Source organism: Taudactylus pleione, unplaced genomic scaffold (genome assembly GCF_031769625.1).
Source record: "Taudactylus pleione unplaced genomic scaffold, aTauple2 ptg000198l, whole genome shotgun sequence".
Taxonomy (NCBI): domain Eukaryota; kingdom Metazoa; phylum Chordata; class Amphibia; order Anura; family Myobatrachidae; genus Taudactylus; species Taudactylus pleione.
The window spans coordinates 13,353,729-13,374,723 of record NW_028284600.1 but is presented as its reverse complement, the minus strand read 5'-3'; the positions used below and the strand labels follow the sequence as shown (position 1 = coordinate 13,374,723).

Genomic DNA, 20,995 nt, shown 5'->3' with positions numbered 1-20,995 from the left:
TCATAGGGAATATAGAGTGTAAGCTCCACTGGGGCAGGGACAGATGTGAATGGTAAGATATTTTCTGTAAAGCGCTGCGGAATGTGTGTGCGCTATATAAATAACTGGTAATAATAATAATAATATCATCCACCACACTTTTGGATCCTCCTGATACACCTTTGCTTTCAGGATAACCCAGCCATGGTTCTAATCTATTGTACTCCTCAAAAGAAGCAAAACAGATCGCAAGCCAATAGTGCAATATTGCCTTTAAAAACGTCACAATTTTAATCAATTTAAAATGCACTCGCATAAATAAAAAAACATTAACATATCCACCACACTTGTGGGATCCTCTAGGTAAAAAACTTGCTTCTAGGACAATTGCTGGAAAGGTGATAAATTCTCCAGGTGCAAAACGGGTGCTGGCTCCCTATTATAGCCTTTCCGGATATTTCACCGCAAAGTGCTTCTGCAGTTTTTTCCGTCCTCAGCGTCACCTGCCTATTGGCTTGCGATCTGTTTTGCTTCTTTTGAGGAGCACAATGGATTAGAACCATGGCTGGATTATCCTAGAAGCAAAGGTGTATCAGGAGGATCCAAAAGTATGGTGGATAGATGATATGCCTTTATATTTTTATCTTGGTGAGTGTGTTTTAATCTTTCAATTAAAATACATGTAGAAGCAATATTACACTATTGTTTGCTGTTCTCGGTGTTCACTTTTCAAGAATTTCAACATGAACACAAGCTTTTAACAAAACAAGGAGGATCAATTGGGTTCATATAAAGAGAAAAGTAAGACTTTATTTTTACCTGTTGCTGGGTGACTGCTATAGGAATCACCTCTGTATACAGAACTCACTGCAAGTGCCATTGTGGACACATTTTTCTATTGTTTTAATAACATATACTATATCATACATATTCCAAATACAAAAAAGTTTTCCTTCAGTTTTATGAATGGCTAAATGCTTTACGTTGATCTTATAATCAAACTGCAACTTAAATTTAAAGGTATAAATCAACGTGACAAAATATAAATGAGCGAAGTCTCCTAAAAAAAAGGTGTTTGGGACATTTACAAAAATGTGACTAATAGCCAATAAATATTAGCTACACATTCTACCTTCTACAGTACCAGAATAGAAGAGATTCTTGTAATTTTGCATACTGTACTAATGGACATTTGGATCTGTTTTTGGGCAGCACAGATGGTGTAATGGTTAGCGTTACTGCCTCACAGCACTGAGGTCATGGGTTTGATTCCCACAACGGCCCTAACTGTGGAGTTTGTATATTCTCCCTGTGCTTGCATGGGGTTTCCTCCGTGTACTCCAGTTTCCTCCCACACTCCAAATATATACTGGTAGGTTACTTGGCTCCCCACAAAATTGACCCTAGTGTGTATGTGTGTGAGCATGTGATAGGGAATATAGATTGTAAGCTCCACTGGGGCAGGGACTGATGTGAATGGTAAGATATTCTCTGTAAAGCACTGCGGAATATGTGTGCACTATATAACTGGTAACATGAAAATTATTATGTTGAAAAACAAAAATAAAATTGGTTATAAAAAGCAAATAGATGCTATATAGATATAACCACAAGATTGTTTTAATTTAAAAACAAAAGATACCGACATGCACTAAATAACAGATGACAATATGGATTGCAGAATATTGTGTGAGCAGTACAGAGAATGAAGGAGGTGGGGACTGATCAGCTCACCCAAATCTTCCAGCGAGTAGTCCCGTCCTAAAAAGCTGACTTTATGTCCATTATCAGAATACACAGGAGGGGGAGCGCCTTTTAAACGGGCTACGTTCTGCAAAATCTCAGTGGGCTTTAGCTGATCCCTCCATTGATTTATCCCGGTTCTGTAATTGGGAAAACAGAAAAATATTAAGAAACTAGTGTGTATAATAATAATAATAATAATATACTTCAGCCAAGTTACCAGTTATCTCTAGTTCTGCTGACAACACAACAATCAACCTTACCCCACAAGCCCACTGCCAGTATGTTCTCTTTCATTCAGAACTGTCCTTTGTTCCCCACATTCAATCTGTATCTAAAACCAGTTACATAAATCTAAGAGAAATATCCAGGACACACACCCGTCACACAAAACACTGCAAAAGTGCTAAGGGGCAGATTTGTTAATAGTCAGCCTGGACCTATTGAACTAGGTGCCACATCCCCGTTTTTTAAGCCCCCGACATGTTCTACTGCTACTCTCTCCATTGGCATCAATGCTATATGGACTTCCCCCTGAGACTCTCCACTCCACACACCATAGAAGGCCTCACAGTGTGCCCCAATACCCTGTACCACCGCTTACCATAGGGCGCATAATGCTACACACCACCAGGGGATATGTGCTTATACTAGTCGGCGAACTACAAAGCCAAGCATATACAATGCACAGTTTGTGATAAACCCTGTGTCTAATGCCAGCTGTTAACCAGGTGGATGGTTAAGTAAAGGCTTATACACAATAGACGATATGCTCCATGAGCGATAGCGTCTAGTGTTTAGCTTTGATCACCCGGGCTGTCCCAGGCAAACGATAATAGCGCACACACTGAACGATATAGTTAACAATATCGTTCAGTGACTTCATCCAGCCACATACCCGAACTTGCAGAATCTGACAATATCGTCATATTGGCCTGCAAGTACAGGCAATGGAAGGAAAACATCTTGGGAGCACGCATCGTTAACGATATTGTGCATACACACTGGACGATAACAATATCGTTATCGTTCAGATCGCCCACTTTTATTGTCTAGTGCGTATGCACCTTTACTTGTTGTGTGGACTAACCATCACTCGCACATCCATTGCGTTTCAAGCCCAGTCACTGGTGCCATCACTCTGCTAGTAAAGGGGCATATTTATACAGATTATAAACTGGATTAGTAGCTAAAACAGATAATATGTAAACAAAATGAAAATAAAACCGCTGCCACCCTAAGTACATGGGCAATTGCACCGTATAGTAAATATTGTGGAGGCTACAGGCAGTTTGTTTACAGCATTATTTGCCTAAACCTATAGATTGTAAGCTTGCAAGCAGGGCCCTCTTACCTCTATGTCTGTCTGTTATTATCCTGTTTTGTTCTATAAATGTTTCCAATTGTAAAGCGCAACGGAATATGCTGCGCTATATAAGAAACTGTTAATAAATAAATAAATAAAATAAACCATTCGAGGACTAATTTGCAGGAAAACACTCAGAGGCTTACAAGCAGTACGTCTGTGGCAGCCCGCAGTGGCTCCCAAACCGAGAAAGGAATCGGTTTTCCAAGTCTATTTTGGTTTCGCCAACTTTTTCGTCCCGTGTCACAGCGTCGTAATCATACACAGAAATCTTCAGATCTTTTTCTTGAGGTAAGAAGCAGTTTAGCTCATACATTCTGCAGGAACAGGAATTAGTGTAAGACAAGTAAACTTATTTAGGTTACATATGCTGCAGGGATTTTCCAGGATCAGGAACAAGATTTGTAGATCTGTTCTGCAGCCAAAAGCAAAAAAATTTACCATATGATCCAAAGTGTAAACAAATGAAAAATAAAAAATGGGTCTGGGATGTGCAATTAAGCAAAGGCCGGTACTCAGCATCCTACTGCAAGAACTCAAGGGATGGCGATACAGTAAGGAGAAGAGAATTATTAAGGGCATTCAGGCCTTATAATATAAAAAAAATGTAAAACAAAAATACATATGTCTCTATGAAAGAACGAGAACTACAGAGTGCGGCCTGTAAGGCCAGAAGTAGCAGGGAAGGAGATTTAGGTTCTGGCCTGCTGGACTCCGCACCAGATTACAGAAGCACCTCATTCTTTAGCTTACCGATTTACACTCATAAGTTTGAAACTTAAAATTTTACTTATAACTGTTCACCCCCCCAACAAATTTAATAATCTATACAGAAATGTACTCCACAATTATATTGCTGCTTGCATTTGACAGAGCAGGACGTATATATAATATTTGCTCTATATGCTGTATATTGAGACTAGGCATAACTATAGATTCACGGACTGCAGCAGAACAAGACCTAATTGCTAGACACCAATGATCTATATAACATTAGGTGCAGTTGGCCTGTGCCTGGGGTTGACACAGGTTAAAACTGCAGCTTTCTTCTGCTTCATACATCAAAAATATATGAACAGAGAGGGCTTGAAAATCTGGAGAGTGAGGGAACCATCATCACTGTCTATGGTGTGTGGCACTACGTGTTGGAGAATGCTATTACGTGGGTGGAAAGGACAGAAATGCAAAGTGCGTTCCATTATCAAGACCAGAAATGACATCCAGGATCTGAGCAGATGGAGAAGTGGCTTGTACAGGGAAGTTCTCTACAGAGGTTCGTAGTTTAATGAACCCTAAGGAGTCCATCACTGAGGCAGCATCAGATGTTCTAGATCAGGCTATACCATCTTAACATATGGGTACACTGGACAGCTGCCATGGCCCCACTATTCTAGGAGGCTTTGTGCAGGGACCCCCGGGCTGGTGTCTCTGGAGCTTCTTGGGGGCAGGTAGAGAATGCTGCCCGGCCACTCTGTGTGTAATACACAATCAGAACAGCCAGGGAGCATCTTTCTCTGCCTGCCCCTCAGCCAGCAGCCCTATGCACGGAGCAAATGGCCGTTCGCTCTGTACATAGGGCAGCCGGCTGAGAGGCAGACGGAGAAAGATGCTCCCTGGCTGCTCTATGGATTACACACAATCAGAGTGGCAGAGAAGATGCTCTCAGGCAGCTCTGACTGAACTACACAGAGCGGCCAGGCAAGCAGCATTCTCTACCTGCCTACCACCCTGCAGCCAGACAGTGAATGGCTGTCAGCATGCTGATTGGTGGATTGCTGAAGCTAACCACCATTCAGAGTGCTGACAGCCATTCACTGTATGAAAGCTCAGGACCATAGGAGAAGTTATGATCTAGAATCTGCTTTTATTAATGGGAAAGGGGGGCTGCATTTACATGTCCGATCAGGGGTCTGATTTTATTGAAAAAAAGGGGGCTGTGGTTGTCTGCTTTGGGGTATGGATTTATTAATTTGGAGGGGGGGGGGCATTCAGTGGGTGTCTGATCTGAGAGCTTACAATGCTGGTAAGACTGCCCTGGCTAGATGATTGGAGAAGTACATATGCCAGCAGGTTGTCCAGCCGTGTATGAGCACTTGTGTAGTTAGATTATAACCACTGCTGTATACTTGCAGATAAACATAGAAATAAGAACATGAAAAAGATAAAAACTCCCATATTAAGCAGCTATTTCATTTAGTCAAATCATAGCTTCATATAAATATTATGTACCTTCCAAACACTGGATTCAGAGTATTTGGTATGTAGTTGTCCCGATCTTCAATCACCTTCTTGCTCAAAGTGATTTTGATATAAGGATCACACTAGAAGAAAACAGTGCACATGAACCTGAAATTCAAATATTTGCCATAAAAATTAAATTACACTGAGTGGCCAAATTATTATGACGTCAAATTATATTAGGCCTCCTTTTGGCCTTAATACAGCATGAATTCTTCTAGGCATGGATTTTTACTAACTGTTTGTATGTTTTGTGGGGAATATTAGCCCAAATGTAATGAGATGCATCTCCATTACGTTACCTTCACCAGCCTGTTGAGGCGTGACCATGTAAGAAGGATCCATGCATTCGTGCTGTTGTCTCCATAACCTCAGCCTGCCATCAGCATGATATACATGTAAACATTCTCCGTCAGACCACATGACCAGCTACCAATCATTTACTGTCCAATTCCCGTGTTCCTGAGCAAACTGGAGGAGTTCCACCCTGTTTGTAGCGGATCGCAATGGCGTACACACAGGCTTCGGCTTCTGTAGCCGATACAATGTAAAGCGCAGTGTACTGTTCATTGAGATGCTATCTGAATGGGTCCCCGATTCAGACTATCAGTAATTTGATGCACTGTTGCCTGTCTGTGGGACTAAACAAGTCTGCCCACTCTCCGCTCGAGCATCCAGTAGCCTTTTATAACCACAGGCCTTTCACACAGACCAAGTTTTTGTCTGCTGGGCCACTCTGTGTGCACTGTAACAACTGGCGCCCTTCAACAATTCCCCGGAGCAGCCGTTATCCTAATGCTCATACAGCTACTGCCAACAATCATTCTGCATTCTAAGTCCGTCAGATTGCGACACTTACCCATTATTTCATATGTGTTACACTTCATTAGTCTCTGCATACAGTCACCGTTCTGTTCTTATACAGAGTCAGACCTCCGACGTCAGCATTATCTGCTCTGCATAAAATCGCCTTTGGTCATACTAATTTGGCCAATCAGTGTTATATGAATTCATTCCATAGATGTGTAATTATGGATAAAATGTTGATAGTGAGAGGAGAAAGTTAGATGTAAATAATAGGAGACTTACTAGCCCGTTGCTGTCCTTGGGCTGCATATCTATTCCTCTAATAATGTAAATGCGGACAATGCATTCCTGTGATCCGCTGTCCGGCAGCTCGCGGAATTGCCGAGGAGGGGACGGGACGCCAGGGTCATCCGGGAGAGGGTATATACGGAAGGAACCCTATAAGCAGCGACAGGCTTTGATTAGTTTTCACATTATTTTGCCATTATACATCATTTAATGCAACATTGATTCTACAAGGAAAACGTAAGCTGGGGAACAGAAAGTGAGATTTGGGTGGCAATCTTGTCGTCCTTGCTCATGTCATTGTGTTAGCGATGGGCGATGCTACCACTGGAACGGTGAGTAAAAACAGTGTTCCCTCAACCATGGCGGACATCATGAAACTCCTCACAGGAAACACAATGCCAGCATCTCCCCAACCCACCCCACCCCCCCCAAACACGGCAGCCCCCTTCAGGATTCACCAGTGACACTGAAATCACATTACAATTTCTTAACAGATTCCAAAAATGCTGGGAGCATACAGTAACTATACAAGGTAAACATTTATTAATAGTCATTTATATAGTGCCAGCATACCCCGTTGCACTTAGAATTGAGAACAAAACAGTAATGAGAAGAGACTGGGTAAAAACAGACAGAGGTCAGAGGGCCCTGCTCACAAGCTTACAATCTATAGAGAAATAGGAATTTCATACAAGGAGGAAAAGTTTACACTTTTAAAAACATACTTAATTTTGTACAAAGTGACCATTAGCTCATTCCCTGGAGATTTTCCTCTACACCTCGGTGCCAGGTTATTAGTGGAGACCAGTGGCGGGGCTGCAGCACAGTCCAAAATTCAAATAGGGGAATCACACCAACTACCAGTGTGCCCCAGCCATCTGTGTTTGGCAGCGTGTGAAATGGCAGTTGGTGTGGCTCCCCTATTTGAATTTTGGACTAGGCTGCAGCCCCACCCCTGGAGCCACCACTGGTGGAGAGACAGACATGTCCTGTGACCATAGATCCAGCTCAGACTAGGCCCCTGCTTACTTTAAACTCTCCAACCACCGAGGGATCATCCTCCTCTTCAGACTTCCCTCTGTACAGCTTAAAGGTTTCACAAAAGTCTGTTAGTCCACGAAACTCCGGAACGTCTTCCAACTCACAGTTGTACACCTGTAACAAAGACAGCAAAAGCTATAACGTAATTTAAGATAAGAGACCAGGATCAATATACAGACAAGGACATCATAATTGGGTACCCTGAGATCACAATGAGATGACAAATTCCACTTTAAAAAAAAAAAAAAAAAAGACAGAACTGCAACAAACAAAAAAACAAAAAGCAACAAAAAATACAAAAACAAAACATGGCAGTTATATTATAGTATGAATTTGAGTGGTTTGGGGATAATCTTTTCTAAAAGGACAGGCGACCTGTCTGAACACTACCTAAATAAAGAAAAAATAAGAGGTGAAAAGGAACAATACAAGAGTGAATTGGGATCGTAAAGGATTAGAAGATATGACTAATGTGGAGAAACAAGAGGAAAGGTCCCAGGTCGGCCAGCTTGGGAATCACAAGAACAGGATTCCCCTATCAGAGTGCCACAAGTGGCCATTCTCACACTCCCAAAGAAAACATGTGTGTCTTTATCCAGCCTTTCCTATGTGCACTGTGTAGTAACAGCTAGGTGTCTAACTGAAATCATGCATTTTGCTGCAGTCTTATTGCAGATATTTAATAGTTAAAAGGTTTTTTTTGGGGAGTTAAAAAAAAAAATTGTAATGAATGTGATATTACCTTTAGGGTGTCATAACCTTTCTGCAGATACTGGCCACATTTTTCATGTTCTCCTATTGAGGAGTAATATTTGCTCCACCAATCAACGATTTCTTCTTCCTGTTGAGAGAATAGGAATGGCTGGAGACTGACTGCAGATACATCCGTTGAACTTCTGACATTATTTTGCTTTACTTATAACTCTGAGGTAAAGATTGCCCCCTGCTGGTCATAACACAAGTTGCAGTTCAATATCCACTAGGCTATTTCGGTTGTAAACCAGGGTTTCTCACACCAGTCCTCATGTTTTGTGAACAGGCCATTTTTAGAGGAGTTCCCTAAAGTGCCTAGTCAGCCCTACAAACTGTCGAGGAAGCCTTTCTAGAGCCTTTCTTGTTCATTCGGAATTGCTGTCATCATAAAATGCTGTTAACCAACTTATAATTTAAAAGGGGATACAGGATTTTAATGGGCACAATTCCTAAATGGCATAACTTGACATACACATAGAGTACATATAATATACAGATATCTAATTTCTATCATGTTCTAATATAGCATACAAATTACAGAATATTGAACATCCAATATATGCACAGTTTGAATAGTAGAGTCCTGACACCTAATGGTCATAAGTAATATGCACTTAGGGGTAAATTTACAAACCGCTAATCTGCATAGCAGACTGGCTGCTGTGCAGGAGGAGAACAGATACCGTGCACATCTGTTCACTTGTGTACGGAGAGCCTGGGGGCTGCCCAGCATTTCAGAGAGTACTGGGCACGCCCCCAAAGTGACATAAGCGGGGGAAGCCATGAGGCCCCGCCCCATTTTCAAAGGCTACACCCCTTTTACAGAAATCCCGCCCCCTTTTCTGGCGTGCCCGACTATTCCCTCTACAGGATTCCTAAATGTTGGGAGGTATGGCATCGTTCAAACTCAAGTACTCTCCATAGACAGTGATACAACATGGGCAATTACCAGGAATTAACACGATCGTAAATGGAGCAAACTCGGGAGAAAAACAAGAGATATGGTAAGAACTTACCTTTGTTATCTCTGTTTCTACGAAGTCCATAGGGTCCACAGGGTTGACCTTGGGGTATAGGTTGGGAACCAAATCCGGGCACCACGCAGTTAAAGCTTTTAGCTCCCAGGATGCACTTGGGTCCACTCTCCCTATAACCCCACCCCCAAGCCAGAGGCACCTCAGTTTGTAAGTAGCCAAAGGCCGGAGGAGGAGAGAAAAAGAGAGAGAAAACTGGAACACTCGATAACCATACTCACAGAAATGGGAGACGGAAAACCGGTGACCAGCCACACAGCCCATTTGAAGCCAGGTGAGTCAGGGCGGGCGCCCTGTGGACCCTATGGACTTCATAGAAACAGAGATAACAAAGGTAAGTTCTTACCATATCTCTTGTTTTCTACTTCAGGGTCCATAGGGGGTCCACAGGGTTGACCTTGGGGATGTCCCAAAGCAGTTCAACCAAGGGAGGGGACGCTCCTGTGCTGAGAGGAGAATCCGCCGCCAAAAAGGAAGCATCCGGAGAGGCAAAGGAAACCAATGCCTAGAACCTTAAAAAGGTGTGGACAGAAGACCACGTGGCCATCTAGCAAGGCAAAACAGCCAAGGCGCCACAGCGAGCCACCCACGAGGGTTACATGGCCCGAGAAAAAACAAGCATTAACAACAGAAAGGCCTACCCATGGGTAGGCCCCTGAAGAAGACATACGAGGCCGTCCAGCCAACATTTGGCCATAGGCCGGCCATCCTTTCCTGTTAAAACCAGAAATCTCAGACCACCAATAAGGAGTCCGATTTCCGTCAGGAACTTGAACGGATCACATAAATCCACAGAGGCCGGACCACAGTCAATGAGGCCACACCAGCCGAGAGGACTGGGGACTGAATGGCCTCACCATAAGTTCCAGAATAGTATGGAACCTAAAAATCACTAAGAAGAAACACAGGGTGAGAGCAACTCACACCCTGACAAGATGCCCTCCAGAAGAGGGAGCCACATGAGAACGCTCCCAATTCTGACACTCACCTGGGTGATATAAACTCCCTGAGAGAAAGAGAGAAAGCCAAAGCAATAGACCATGTAATGGCTATCACAACCAGCGGTTCCATTAACTTTCCCCGGAGTTAACGAATAACCACTACTAACTCCCAAGGAGTCCCTAGGGAGGACAAATGGAGGCATAATCCAGAAAACACTCCAAAGGATGAACTGGATACCAGAGCGGAGCAATTCCATATCTTAATCATACTGACAGTGTAGAGATCCGCACTGTCAGGAAGGCCAGGCCGAGGGTGAAACCCAAGCCAGCCGGAAGGAATGCCAGAATATCTGGAAATCCTGGACACCAGAGGATCATATCGACAGGTATAATACCATAAGAATTATGGCTGCCACAGTTTGCGGTAGGTCCCAGCAAAAGCTGATCCATGTGCTCTAATCATTCCAACGATGACAAAGCCAGGGAAGCCGTAAGACCACTGTAGGAACGCAGTCAAAGACAAAAAGACCCAGGTCCAAGGCAAACCCCAGGACCCTGAGACAACAGGTCTGGGCAGTGAAGCATCAGGAATGGAGTATCGATGGAGAGACTCCGAAAAACCAAGTACCCCTGACATCTGGGGCAATCAGGAGCCACCAGCAGGAAAGCATCTCCGTCTCGATTGAAACACTTCCCTCGAGGAAGAATGGAGACCGGAGAACACAGGTACGCAAATTGGAAGAACCACTTCACCGACAAAGAGTCACTGAAGGTTGCTTCAGAATCCCCAGAGTTGGACTGTAACACCATAGTGTGATAGAGTCAGAAGGCCATGAGGGTCACCTCAGGAGGACCCCCCCCTGCTCACCAGGAGATGAAACCTCTCTTGGGGAAGAGACTAGTCCCCTGGATGCACGTCGTGACGGCTGAGGACTCCCGCTTCCCAATGGAGAGCACCTGAAATGAACACTGTCGAGATGGTCGGGAGGAGACCCTCAGACAATGTCCGAATGTATGACATACCTGACATTGCCACCCAACGAACAGTATTGCTAAAAAGGAAGCCACTGTTCTGACCCTGTCAGACTGAACTTTTTCAGGTTCACCGGGAAACAAGGGCTATGCCAGAGTGAAGTCCCAAGACAGGCTAAAGTTCCAACAAGTTAATTGACAGGGTGGAATCGACAGACATCCAACTGCACTGAAATGGATGCGAACCAGACACTGTCCTTAGCAAAGAATACCCTGGACGAGATGGCCATAGTCACCCGAAAAGGGACCGACTTGCCTCCGGGGAGAGCATCATCGTTTGAACAGTGATCAGACAGAAAAAACTTGTTCCATCTGGAGATAAGCCAATTATGGAAAGGCCTGGAATGGAACTAAGCCCATTCCACCCTTCCAAAGGCAGACACTGAATAGTGGACCATGCATCCCAGAGTGTAAAGACATATGTCGACTGCGCAGACATCCATGTACTCTTAATGGAAGAGTGGAGATGCCGTCTTACGCCAGAAGAATTCTCAGATTCTGAGAATCCAGCAGGGCTCCTAGGCGAAGAATACCCAGAGAGGGATGCAGGGAGGACTTTTTCCCCATTGATTAAACGTCTGCACCCTGAAGAAGCCACAGTCAACCTGACCCGGCTGTAAAGTACCCCGGTGATCCTGCTAAGAGCAGGAGGCCATCCAGGTACAGGAGCATTGGGATATACTGAACAGAAGAACTGTCAGAAAATCCAAAACGCTGGTAAACCCCTGTGGGGCTGAGAGCAGTCCCAACAGGCAGAGCCCGAAAAATCGTAAGTGCTGTGATACAGCAAACCTCAGTCCATGCTGAGGTAAGGTCTCTGTAAGTACCCGTAGGCACGCGTCCTGTATATCCAGTGATACCATAAAGTCCCCAGGTTCCAAACATAGTATGATGGAGCATAGGGATTGCCTCCTGAGCCCAGGTAGCTTTAGGAACTGGTTCAGGGAATTGAGACAGAGAATAGGCCAAAGAGGACCATTCAGCTACCGCACCAGAAAGAAAGCAGAACAACCAGTCCCTCGCTGAGAAAGTGGGGATGGCCCAATTAGCTCCGCTTACCGCAACAACTGTATAGCTTTCTGGATTTGTAAGGCCCTGTTCCGAATAAGGGCCTGCGTACCATCACATGGAAATAGGCCGCCTGAGCAAAGAGAGTGCGTACCCTCCTACCCACGTAGCCGCGGCAACTAGACACTAGTACCGGGCAAACTGAGAAATCGCCATCTCCCAGTGGTAGGCCTGTCTCGTCAGGCTGACGATATATCCGTAGGTTCAGAAGCAGGATCGGCTAGCAGTCCAGGCCTGCTCGGAACTGGATATGTCGGCCCTTGTAAAGGCCGACAGTCTATGAAGAAACAGACCTTTAGGCTGACCCAGAGGACAAAAAGACTTAATAGTCTGAGGCCCCGTAGTGAGCATAGCTGACGGCGGGAAATTTGTACTGCCACTGTCAAGGTCAGGACCCAACAAGATATACCCTATAGATGGTATCTGCACCTCTGCATTCCCTGAGCGCAGCCATAGGGTATTACGGAGGATACCGTCGCAGCCGGAACTCTGAAAGTTAGGAGCTGGTATCCAATATAGGCATGTCCACCTATGACAACTGCATATATTACGTGAGCGACCAAATACATTTGAACCCCAGACGTGTTGGAGGGGAAAAAACATTACAAATGCATCAGCTCAGTATGCAATAGTATTAACCAACCATGCTATAGCCATGGTAGGATGGGTAACAACCCCTGAAAGCGAGTATACTGATTTCAGGCAGAGTTACCACCTACGGATCAGAAGAATCCGACCACGCAGGAATGGGATGCGTAGTAATGTCTGTAATCCGACGAGTAACACGCCCATCCACCCCAGGAGGGGCTCATGATGACCCTCAGGGAATTTGGGACAGGAGACCAAACACTGTTGTAATACCTCATATCTGGCAACAGCCAGAGTCCCGCCATGCGATCCACCCGCTAGTCAGCAACAGGGACCCAGAAGGCACGTAATACTGAGGGTGTATGATACAGGTGCAGGTCAACATTCACTCTAGCCAGAATGGGCCTGCTACCAGCCCTAAAGCAGGAATAATAATACCTGAAATAGGCTTCCCCCCGTGTAAGAGGGAAAGAGCCCACAACAGTATCCAGTTCCCGGTAGAGCCAAGTGGGAAGTAACCACAGGGCGTCAACCACGCCAATTTGCGTTTCATAGAAAAACGACATCCACCCAGGGTGGCTGTTGTGGTAATCCCTGCAAGGGGCATGACAGACTATTGTGGCACCAGGGGGAATTCATATACTCGAAAAACCCCTGTAGGGAGCGGTAGTCTGTGTCACAGGGGATGTGCAAGAAACTGCGAGATACCCTGAGATGAAAAAGGGCAGTATGGTGAAGTAACCCCAAGTGAGGTACAACAATGGGGCCCGCCCGGCGATCCGCAATTAAGAGGATCCCGAGAAAACAAACCGCCCAAGGGGGTCGTGAAAGGGGCCGGCACCCGATGACGCCACATACAGAACCCTTTAAGAGTTAAATCCTCCGCACTAACACCTGCAGCACATGGCTTGCAGGATAGTAAAAATGGGTGCAGTATAACGCTCTATCTCCTGGTCAGACATATCTGACCAAGCCTTGTGATCAAGCAGCGCTATACTGGTCCTGACTGATACTAAAAATTAGCTGCAGGGACCCATTTTCAGCGTATGCAACACACAGTTCCACTCAAAATATGGCAACGTGCAGCACGCAACAGTATGTGACAAACCTCACAAATATTAACAAGTATATAAATGTGAGGTCTCAGAACCACCCCAAGTACAGCTGTATTAGGGCAGATAAGGAAAGGGATAGATATACACTGACAGGTGAGAGAATAAAGTACAGTCAGCACTAGCATAAGTCACATACAATGCAGATATATACATATATACATAAACATGTCATATAATATACTGCACTATTACACTGCATGCAACTTACCCAGATTCAGTGTCTGGGAAGGCTACAGCGCTGTGTACACTGACCTGATGGTGAGGTACGCAGGGGGACTGGACCAACTACCATCTCCAGAGATTTCTGCTGCACCACAGAGAAATGGCCGCTGGAGACCTCAGAAGAAGCATGGCCCGCGGAGGAAGCAGCTCAGCGACGCCAGACTATAGATACTGAAAGGCGCGCTGAGCTGAGGGGAGGAGCCTCTGTAACAGGGAAGGCTGTCTCCCCTGGCCGGCAATTAACCCCCGGGACGCCGGCTCCCTGCACCGAACACTAAGTCCCTGGTGGTCTAGTGGACACACGGGGTATGGGGGGCCCGCCGCCACTGCCGGCACCTCCGGTCTGTCCCCAGAGACCGGAGGCACAGGACTGCATTTCAAATGCGCGGATCACCGCAAGCGGTGAACCGCGCCATACCTGCTCCCCGTGGATCCGGCAGCAGTCCTGGGCGCCCGCAGAGTCCGGCTAGTACAGACTCTGGGGTCCCGCTGAGATCCCCAGATCTGTACTGGCATCTCAGCGCCAGCGGGGTGACGGAGCGGCAGCTTAGACGTCCTATGGACAGTCTGACGCTGCCGCTCTGAAGAATCCAAAGGAAAAATAAAAAACTCTGTCCTTTAGAAAAAATAAAGCTTAGGGGCTGCTAATCAGCTCCCCACTGCACTAAACGGTGACCCGAATCCGGCCGGGCACCAACTTAAACTGAGGTGCCTCTGGCTTGGGGGTGGGGTTATAGGGAGAGTGGACCCAAGTGCATCCTGGGAGCTAAAAGCTTTAACTGCATGGTGCCCGGATTTGGTTCCCAACCTATACCCCAAGGTCAACCCTGTGGACCCCCTATGGACCCTGAAGTAGAAATAGAAGTTAAAAATAGACACCCTCCTCAGCAGCGTATAACAGAAGCTTCCACAGATCAGTGTGATCATGGGCATGTTTGTGTGTAAATTAGGCATTAAATGGTTAAATTATTAAAAATAAATTTTAAAAAATTATCTTAATGATCTTAATGGCACAAAGAGGTGAAGGTGTGAGTGTACAAGGTACCCAGGCCTCTCTGGAAGCCCAATAGTGCATGGTTAGTATAACCTTGCCATAGCACCCACAGAAGCAGCACAGAGCTTCTACAGACTAGGGGCCAGATTAATTAAGGATCGCTATGGCGATCACAGCTCCATAATCGCACGCAGATATGCTGCAAAAATATGCTAATGAATGCAATCGCAATGCCATCGCACTGCCAGCATACACACGCTGCCTCCCATTACCTCATCTGTAATACCTTGCAAACCTCCATAAACATCGGTAACATTGAGTACCATCGGCCCCTCATGCAGAATACAGCAGCCCTGACCTTACTTAGAAATTGCTAACCTCATGCACGCAGTGGGTACTCAAACTGCTTATGCAATCGCAATGGCTAATTTAGGTACGCCTACACAAAGGTGGTCGAACGGACACACACGCCTGCGTTTCTCCGACCATCCCCCGTCACCACCCCCAAACACTCACTGCCTGTCTCACTGCAATGGCTCTTCATGGTCTGCTTGATAGCAGTGCGATCGCAGTGGTGCCTTCATGCACTGCAATACATACACATGCACAGTAAACAGCAATCAGCCAACTGCGAGCGCTGTTGCGATCCTTAATGAATCAGGCCCTAGGAATGGACACATGCTTCCGATTTTCACAACCATCAATGTTTTACTTTTGATGGTATTGTATTCAACATTTGGTGGCGGCTTCCCGATGGTAGTCACCATCCAATGGTGTAGAAGCGATGGCCATTCGATGTTAAAATACAGCGGAATTCAGCATCGGGAACATTTGCAGTGTGCTGTTGCGCATACGCAAGCAGGTTTTTTGTGCATGTACTAAACAAAATGTTTTTCTCCATCAAATTCTTTCGATATGATAGTTAGATGCCATTGCATCAAAAGTTTTGATGGCGGAAGCCCAGCTATCATTTGATGGTGGGCTTCTAATGTCCATCCCTACTACAGACAGCCCATAACAAACGACGCTCCCAGGAGCAGGGTCCGCTCTATCTCTTCATGGCCCTGGCACTCCCAACAGGATTACAAGAAAAGTACCAGGCAAGAACATTTCTAATCACTATTAATCTTGGGTCACTTTACTATGAAATATCCAGCTTAAATGTGGCTGAGTTTAGTATTTATGCTCTTGTTCACTTTATCTGAAAACTCTGCAGCAAGTATAAGCTGTGTGTATAATTAGAAGCATCGCCAGCAGATAAGAATGTATTGGTCGGTCTAGTTTTACAATAATATACCCTCTCATTTAAATATACTTGTAATCTCCTCAACAAAGTATCGTGTATCCATAAAAGTTACCCAGCAAACATTAGAAAATTCATCAGAAGTGCTGCGAGTCTGCCAAATATGTAATACTATTTCAAAGTTACAAACCACTGGATATGCAAGTCAGATTTGGTTTCTTATGCATGAATATTAATCAGCTAAACTCTTAACAGGACACTTTGGGAAAAAGCCTCCTCTAGTCTGCAGTAACTTCTATACTTGCTACACACAGAGAAGAGACCTAAAATATTCTTACTGCTGCCTCTCAATCATCTGAATGCACAGAACACTCAATAAGTTCAGTAATTACACCAGTCAGGACAGATATTACTGTATAACGCAAGTGTTGTCAACCACACAAGTGGTGGCCATCTACTTACAACTGATCGGTCTACAACGGGGCACAGCCAGGCCTCTCACCTCCCAAGTATGGGAGGACCTATGTTTTTCTTGGCACCTTTGGTAGAGGGTGCATTACATATGTGCCTCTATAGATCGCAAAGTTTAAAGACAGACATAGGGCAGTGCCAAAGCCGTAACTAGGGTAGTGCGATCAGTGCCATGGCACAGGGCACCGCAGGGCAGGGGGCACTGTTCGGTCATTTCAGTTTTCCTGTTTATCATCATTCTCACTTGTAGCTTCCTCTTCTTTTATCCCCAGCATCTCCTGTCCTCCCCCATCTCTTCCCTGGCCCTTCCCCATGAGGCCATGACCCTTTTTCAGGTTCACTAACTTATGTCCCGATTTAAAAAAAAAACAAAACTTCAATCTACTTCAATCCATCCTCAATGCCAGTAACAGACTTGCCTTCTCTCAGCTCTGCCAATCTCTATACAGGCTCCTTTGCCATACCGAGACATTCAAACTTCTCACCTACAAGTCCTCAGTTGCCAGCCCCCCCCACCCCCCTACCAAAAACAAAAAGCTCTTCATCCTCCTACCCCCCCCCCCCCACTTCCCCTCATTCCACACTCCCTACTGTTCTTCAACCTCAACTCCTTACTGGTGTTCCACCCCACTCCCAACAGCAAAAAAAAAAGTCTCCCATGCCGCTCCCCTCCTATGTAATAAACTTCCACATCCAATTAGAATCCACCACCAGCCCCTAAAGTTGCTTGAAAAATATAAATCTTCTTTAAAGCCTAGCAGTCTTCCACCTACTTCCTCATTCCATGTGCACCACCCTCCCCTCCAATCTAAGCCTTGTCCTTCCCATGAGATTGTAGGGTAGTAAAGTTCCTGCTCTGCTACAGTCTACTTGCGTATATTTGCAGTGCGCTTCCACCTCATCCACCAGTACATTGTATCGTTCCTCCTCCATGTATTGTAAGACACTATTATGTTAGATGCCTATGTCGTATGTTATATTTATTATTTCTAGGCTTCCTGAACATCCTGAATTTTGCAATTGATAGTTTTATATCTTAACTATTAGTCTATGTCTTTCTACTACACACAATTTAATCACTGTACAGTGCGATGGAATTCTGTGGTATCATTAACCATAGTAATAACAACAGTCATATTCTATTTCTCGCAAATATCAAGGTTCACCCACAAAATGAAACATTTCCTTCACTGAAGCTCTTTCCCTTTCTGTCTTCCCCCAATCTCCATTCAGTTTCCTGGCGACTGGTGAATGGACTTGGATGTGACTGCACTGGACAATTCAGTGCTTAGTAAATAAGTAAAGGGTAAATAGTATAAGCACAACAAATCTAATGTTACACATATATTGCATAGCAACTACACTGGTCTCATCACTTATTCTTTTATATTACACAAATGCTATGGATTAAAGCTGCTATTGGATATAAGCAGTAATTAACTTTATTTGTTTAATGTACTTATAAAGCCCGATATATTTCAATTATTAAAAGAAAATAGGATACAAATTAACGGGTGGAAATAGTATTTCAAGAGAAACCTCAAATCTATTCCTTTGCAATATAATGTCCCTTTAAAAAGGTGGATCATCACATATTATTTGACATGCCATAGGTATAAAGTACCAACAGGTTAACCATTTGGACTCCGACAGTCCGAGATTTATAGATATTTGCGGGTGTAATTAAGTATATTTAAGTTAATCTATAAATGGCGTGTGTATATTTTATTACTGTTGGTATAATAATTTGGGGTCTTCGTGACCTCTGTACGTCTGCTGAAAAATTAGAGGCTCTGCTCCAGGGATCACAATCTTGTGAATTACCCTGGTCCCCTGCAAATAACAGGATTTTGGTACTTACCGTTAAATCCATTTCTCCGATTCCACAGGGGACACTGGAGCTTCATGACAGTGGGGTATAGACGGTGGGTTGAGTTGAGCCTGGCACTTTAAAAATCTACAAGTGTGACTGGCTCCTCCCCCTCTATGCCCCATCAACCCCAGTTTTAAAGAACTGAGCCCGAGAGGAGACAGAGAACAGACTGAAGAACAGAGAAGGAGAACAGGAAAAGAAACATCCAACATACTGACACACTGCAAGAACACAGCAGGCTGCAGTGATAAACAGTCACACAATGAAAACAGACCAAACTGCAACAGAACTGAAGCAGAACAAGCAACTGAGAACAGGCAAGAAGCACTGGGTGGGTGTCCAGTGTCCCCTGTGGAATCGGAGAAATGGATTTAACGGTAAGTACCAAAATCCTGTTTTCTCCTTCATACACTAGGGGACACTGGAGCTTCATGACAGTGGGGACGTTCCAAAGCTACCCTCCTGGGGGGGAGAGTGCTGAACGCCCTGCAAGACACTGCGACCAAAATTTGAAGCAGAAGCCGCAAAAGTGTCAAATCTGTAGAAACGTACAAAAGTATGAACCGAAGACCACGTCGCTGCCCTACAAAGCTGTGAAGCCGAGACACCTCTACGTGCCGCCCAAGAAGTACCCACAGAGCGCGTAGAATGCGCAGAAATGGATACCGGCGGTGGTCGAGCAGAAGCAACATATGCCTGACGAATAGTCAGACGAATCCACCTGGCCAAAGTTTGTTTAGATGCAGGCCAGCCACGCCGATTAGCATCATAAAGGACGAACAGAGCCTCTGATTTACATAGCCCCTCAGTACGGGACACAAATGCGAAGTGCCCGAACCACATCCAAGGAGTGAGAATCCCCAGAAGAGTCCGACAACGCTGGCACTACAATCGGCTGATTCAGATGAAAACCCGAGACCACCTTGGGCAAAAAGGAAGGCCGGGTACGAAGTTCCGCCCGATCTTCGTGAAAAATCAAGTAAGGGGAACGGCAGGACAAGGCTCCAAGTTCAGACACACGTCTGGCCGAAGCCAGGGCCAATAAAAGGATCATCTTCCAAGTCAAATACTTCAATTCCACCTCCTGCAAAGGCTCAAAGGTGGATGACTGAAGAAAAGATAAAAGATTCAGGTCCCAAGGAGCCGTGGGTGGCACAAAGGGGGGCTGAATTCTAAGTACCCCTTGAAAAAAGGTCTGAACCTCCGGAATCAGAGCTAGGCGACGCTGGAAAAAAATAGAAAGAGCAGAAATCTGCACTTTAAGCGATCCCAAGCGTAACCCCGCATCGAGGCCTTTTTGAAGAAAAAGAAGAAGACGTGGTAAATGAAAAGAGGAAGCGGAGGATCCACGACCTTCACACCAGGAGATATAAGCCCTCCAAATGCGATGATAATGCGCTGATGTTACCGGTTTTCTAGCCCTAAGCATGGTAGGAATGACCGACCTAGGAACTCCATGGCTTCTTAGGATGGCAGTCTCAATAGCCACGCCGTTAAACGAAGCCGCCGTAAATCCGGGTACACACATGGACCCTGTTGTAGAAGGTCCGATCGTAGCGGAAGAGGCCAAGGTTCGTCTGCCAGAAGGAATAAAAGATCGGAGTACCAAACCCGACGAGGCCAATCCGGAGCCACTAGGATGACGGTGGACGACTCTCGTTAGATCCGCTTGAGAATCCGAGGGAGGAGCGGAAACGGTGGGAACAGGTACACAAGGCTGTACGGCCAAGGGATCAGTAAAGCATCCGCTCCCACCGCTGCCGGATCCATGGTCCTGGAGCAGTAAAGGGGTAGTTGATGATTTATCCGAGATGCCATCAGGTCTATCTGTGGCTTCCCCCATCTGCAAACCAGTTGATGAAAGACCTCGGGATGAAGGGACCACTCCCCGGGATGAAGATCCCGACGACTGAGGTAGTCCGCTTCCCAGTTGTCGACCCCCGGAATAAACACTGCGGAAATGACCTCTACGTGTCTTTCTGCCCACAGAAGGATGCGACTGGCTTCTCTCATTGCCATCCGACTGCGGGTTCCCCCTTGGCGATTTATGTATGCCACTGCCGTGGCGTTGTCGTATTGTATCCGAACCGGAAGTCCTCGTAACAGAGGAGCAGCCTGTATCAAAGCTCTGTAGACTGCCCGCAGTTCGAGAACATTGATTGGTAAGAGGGACCCCTGCTGCGACCAAAGCCCCTGGAA

At 45.5% G+C, this 20,995-nt stretch overlaps 1 protein-coding gene across 1 annotated transcript in view; it reads right to left on the bottom strand.

The window, feature by feature from the left end:
* Nucleotides 1-20,995, bottom strand: part of MYOF (myoferlin) — a 166,836-nt gene that overhangs the window by 14,018 nt on the left and 131,823 nt on the right. The window contains 6 exon segments of the mRNA XM_088476911.1: nt 1,714-1,862; nt 3,235-3,405; nt 5,318-5,409; nt 6,416-6,571; nt 7,451-7,576; nt 8,205-8,303. Of these exon segments, the coding sequence (XP_088333037.1) occupies nt 1,714-1,862; nt 3,235-3,405; nt 5,318-5,409; nt 6,416-6,571; nt 7,451-7,576; nt 8,205-8,303 (793 nt within the window).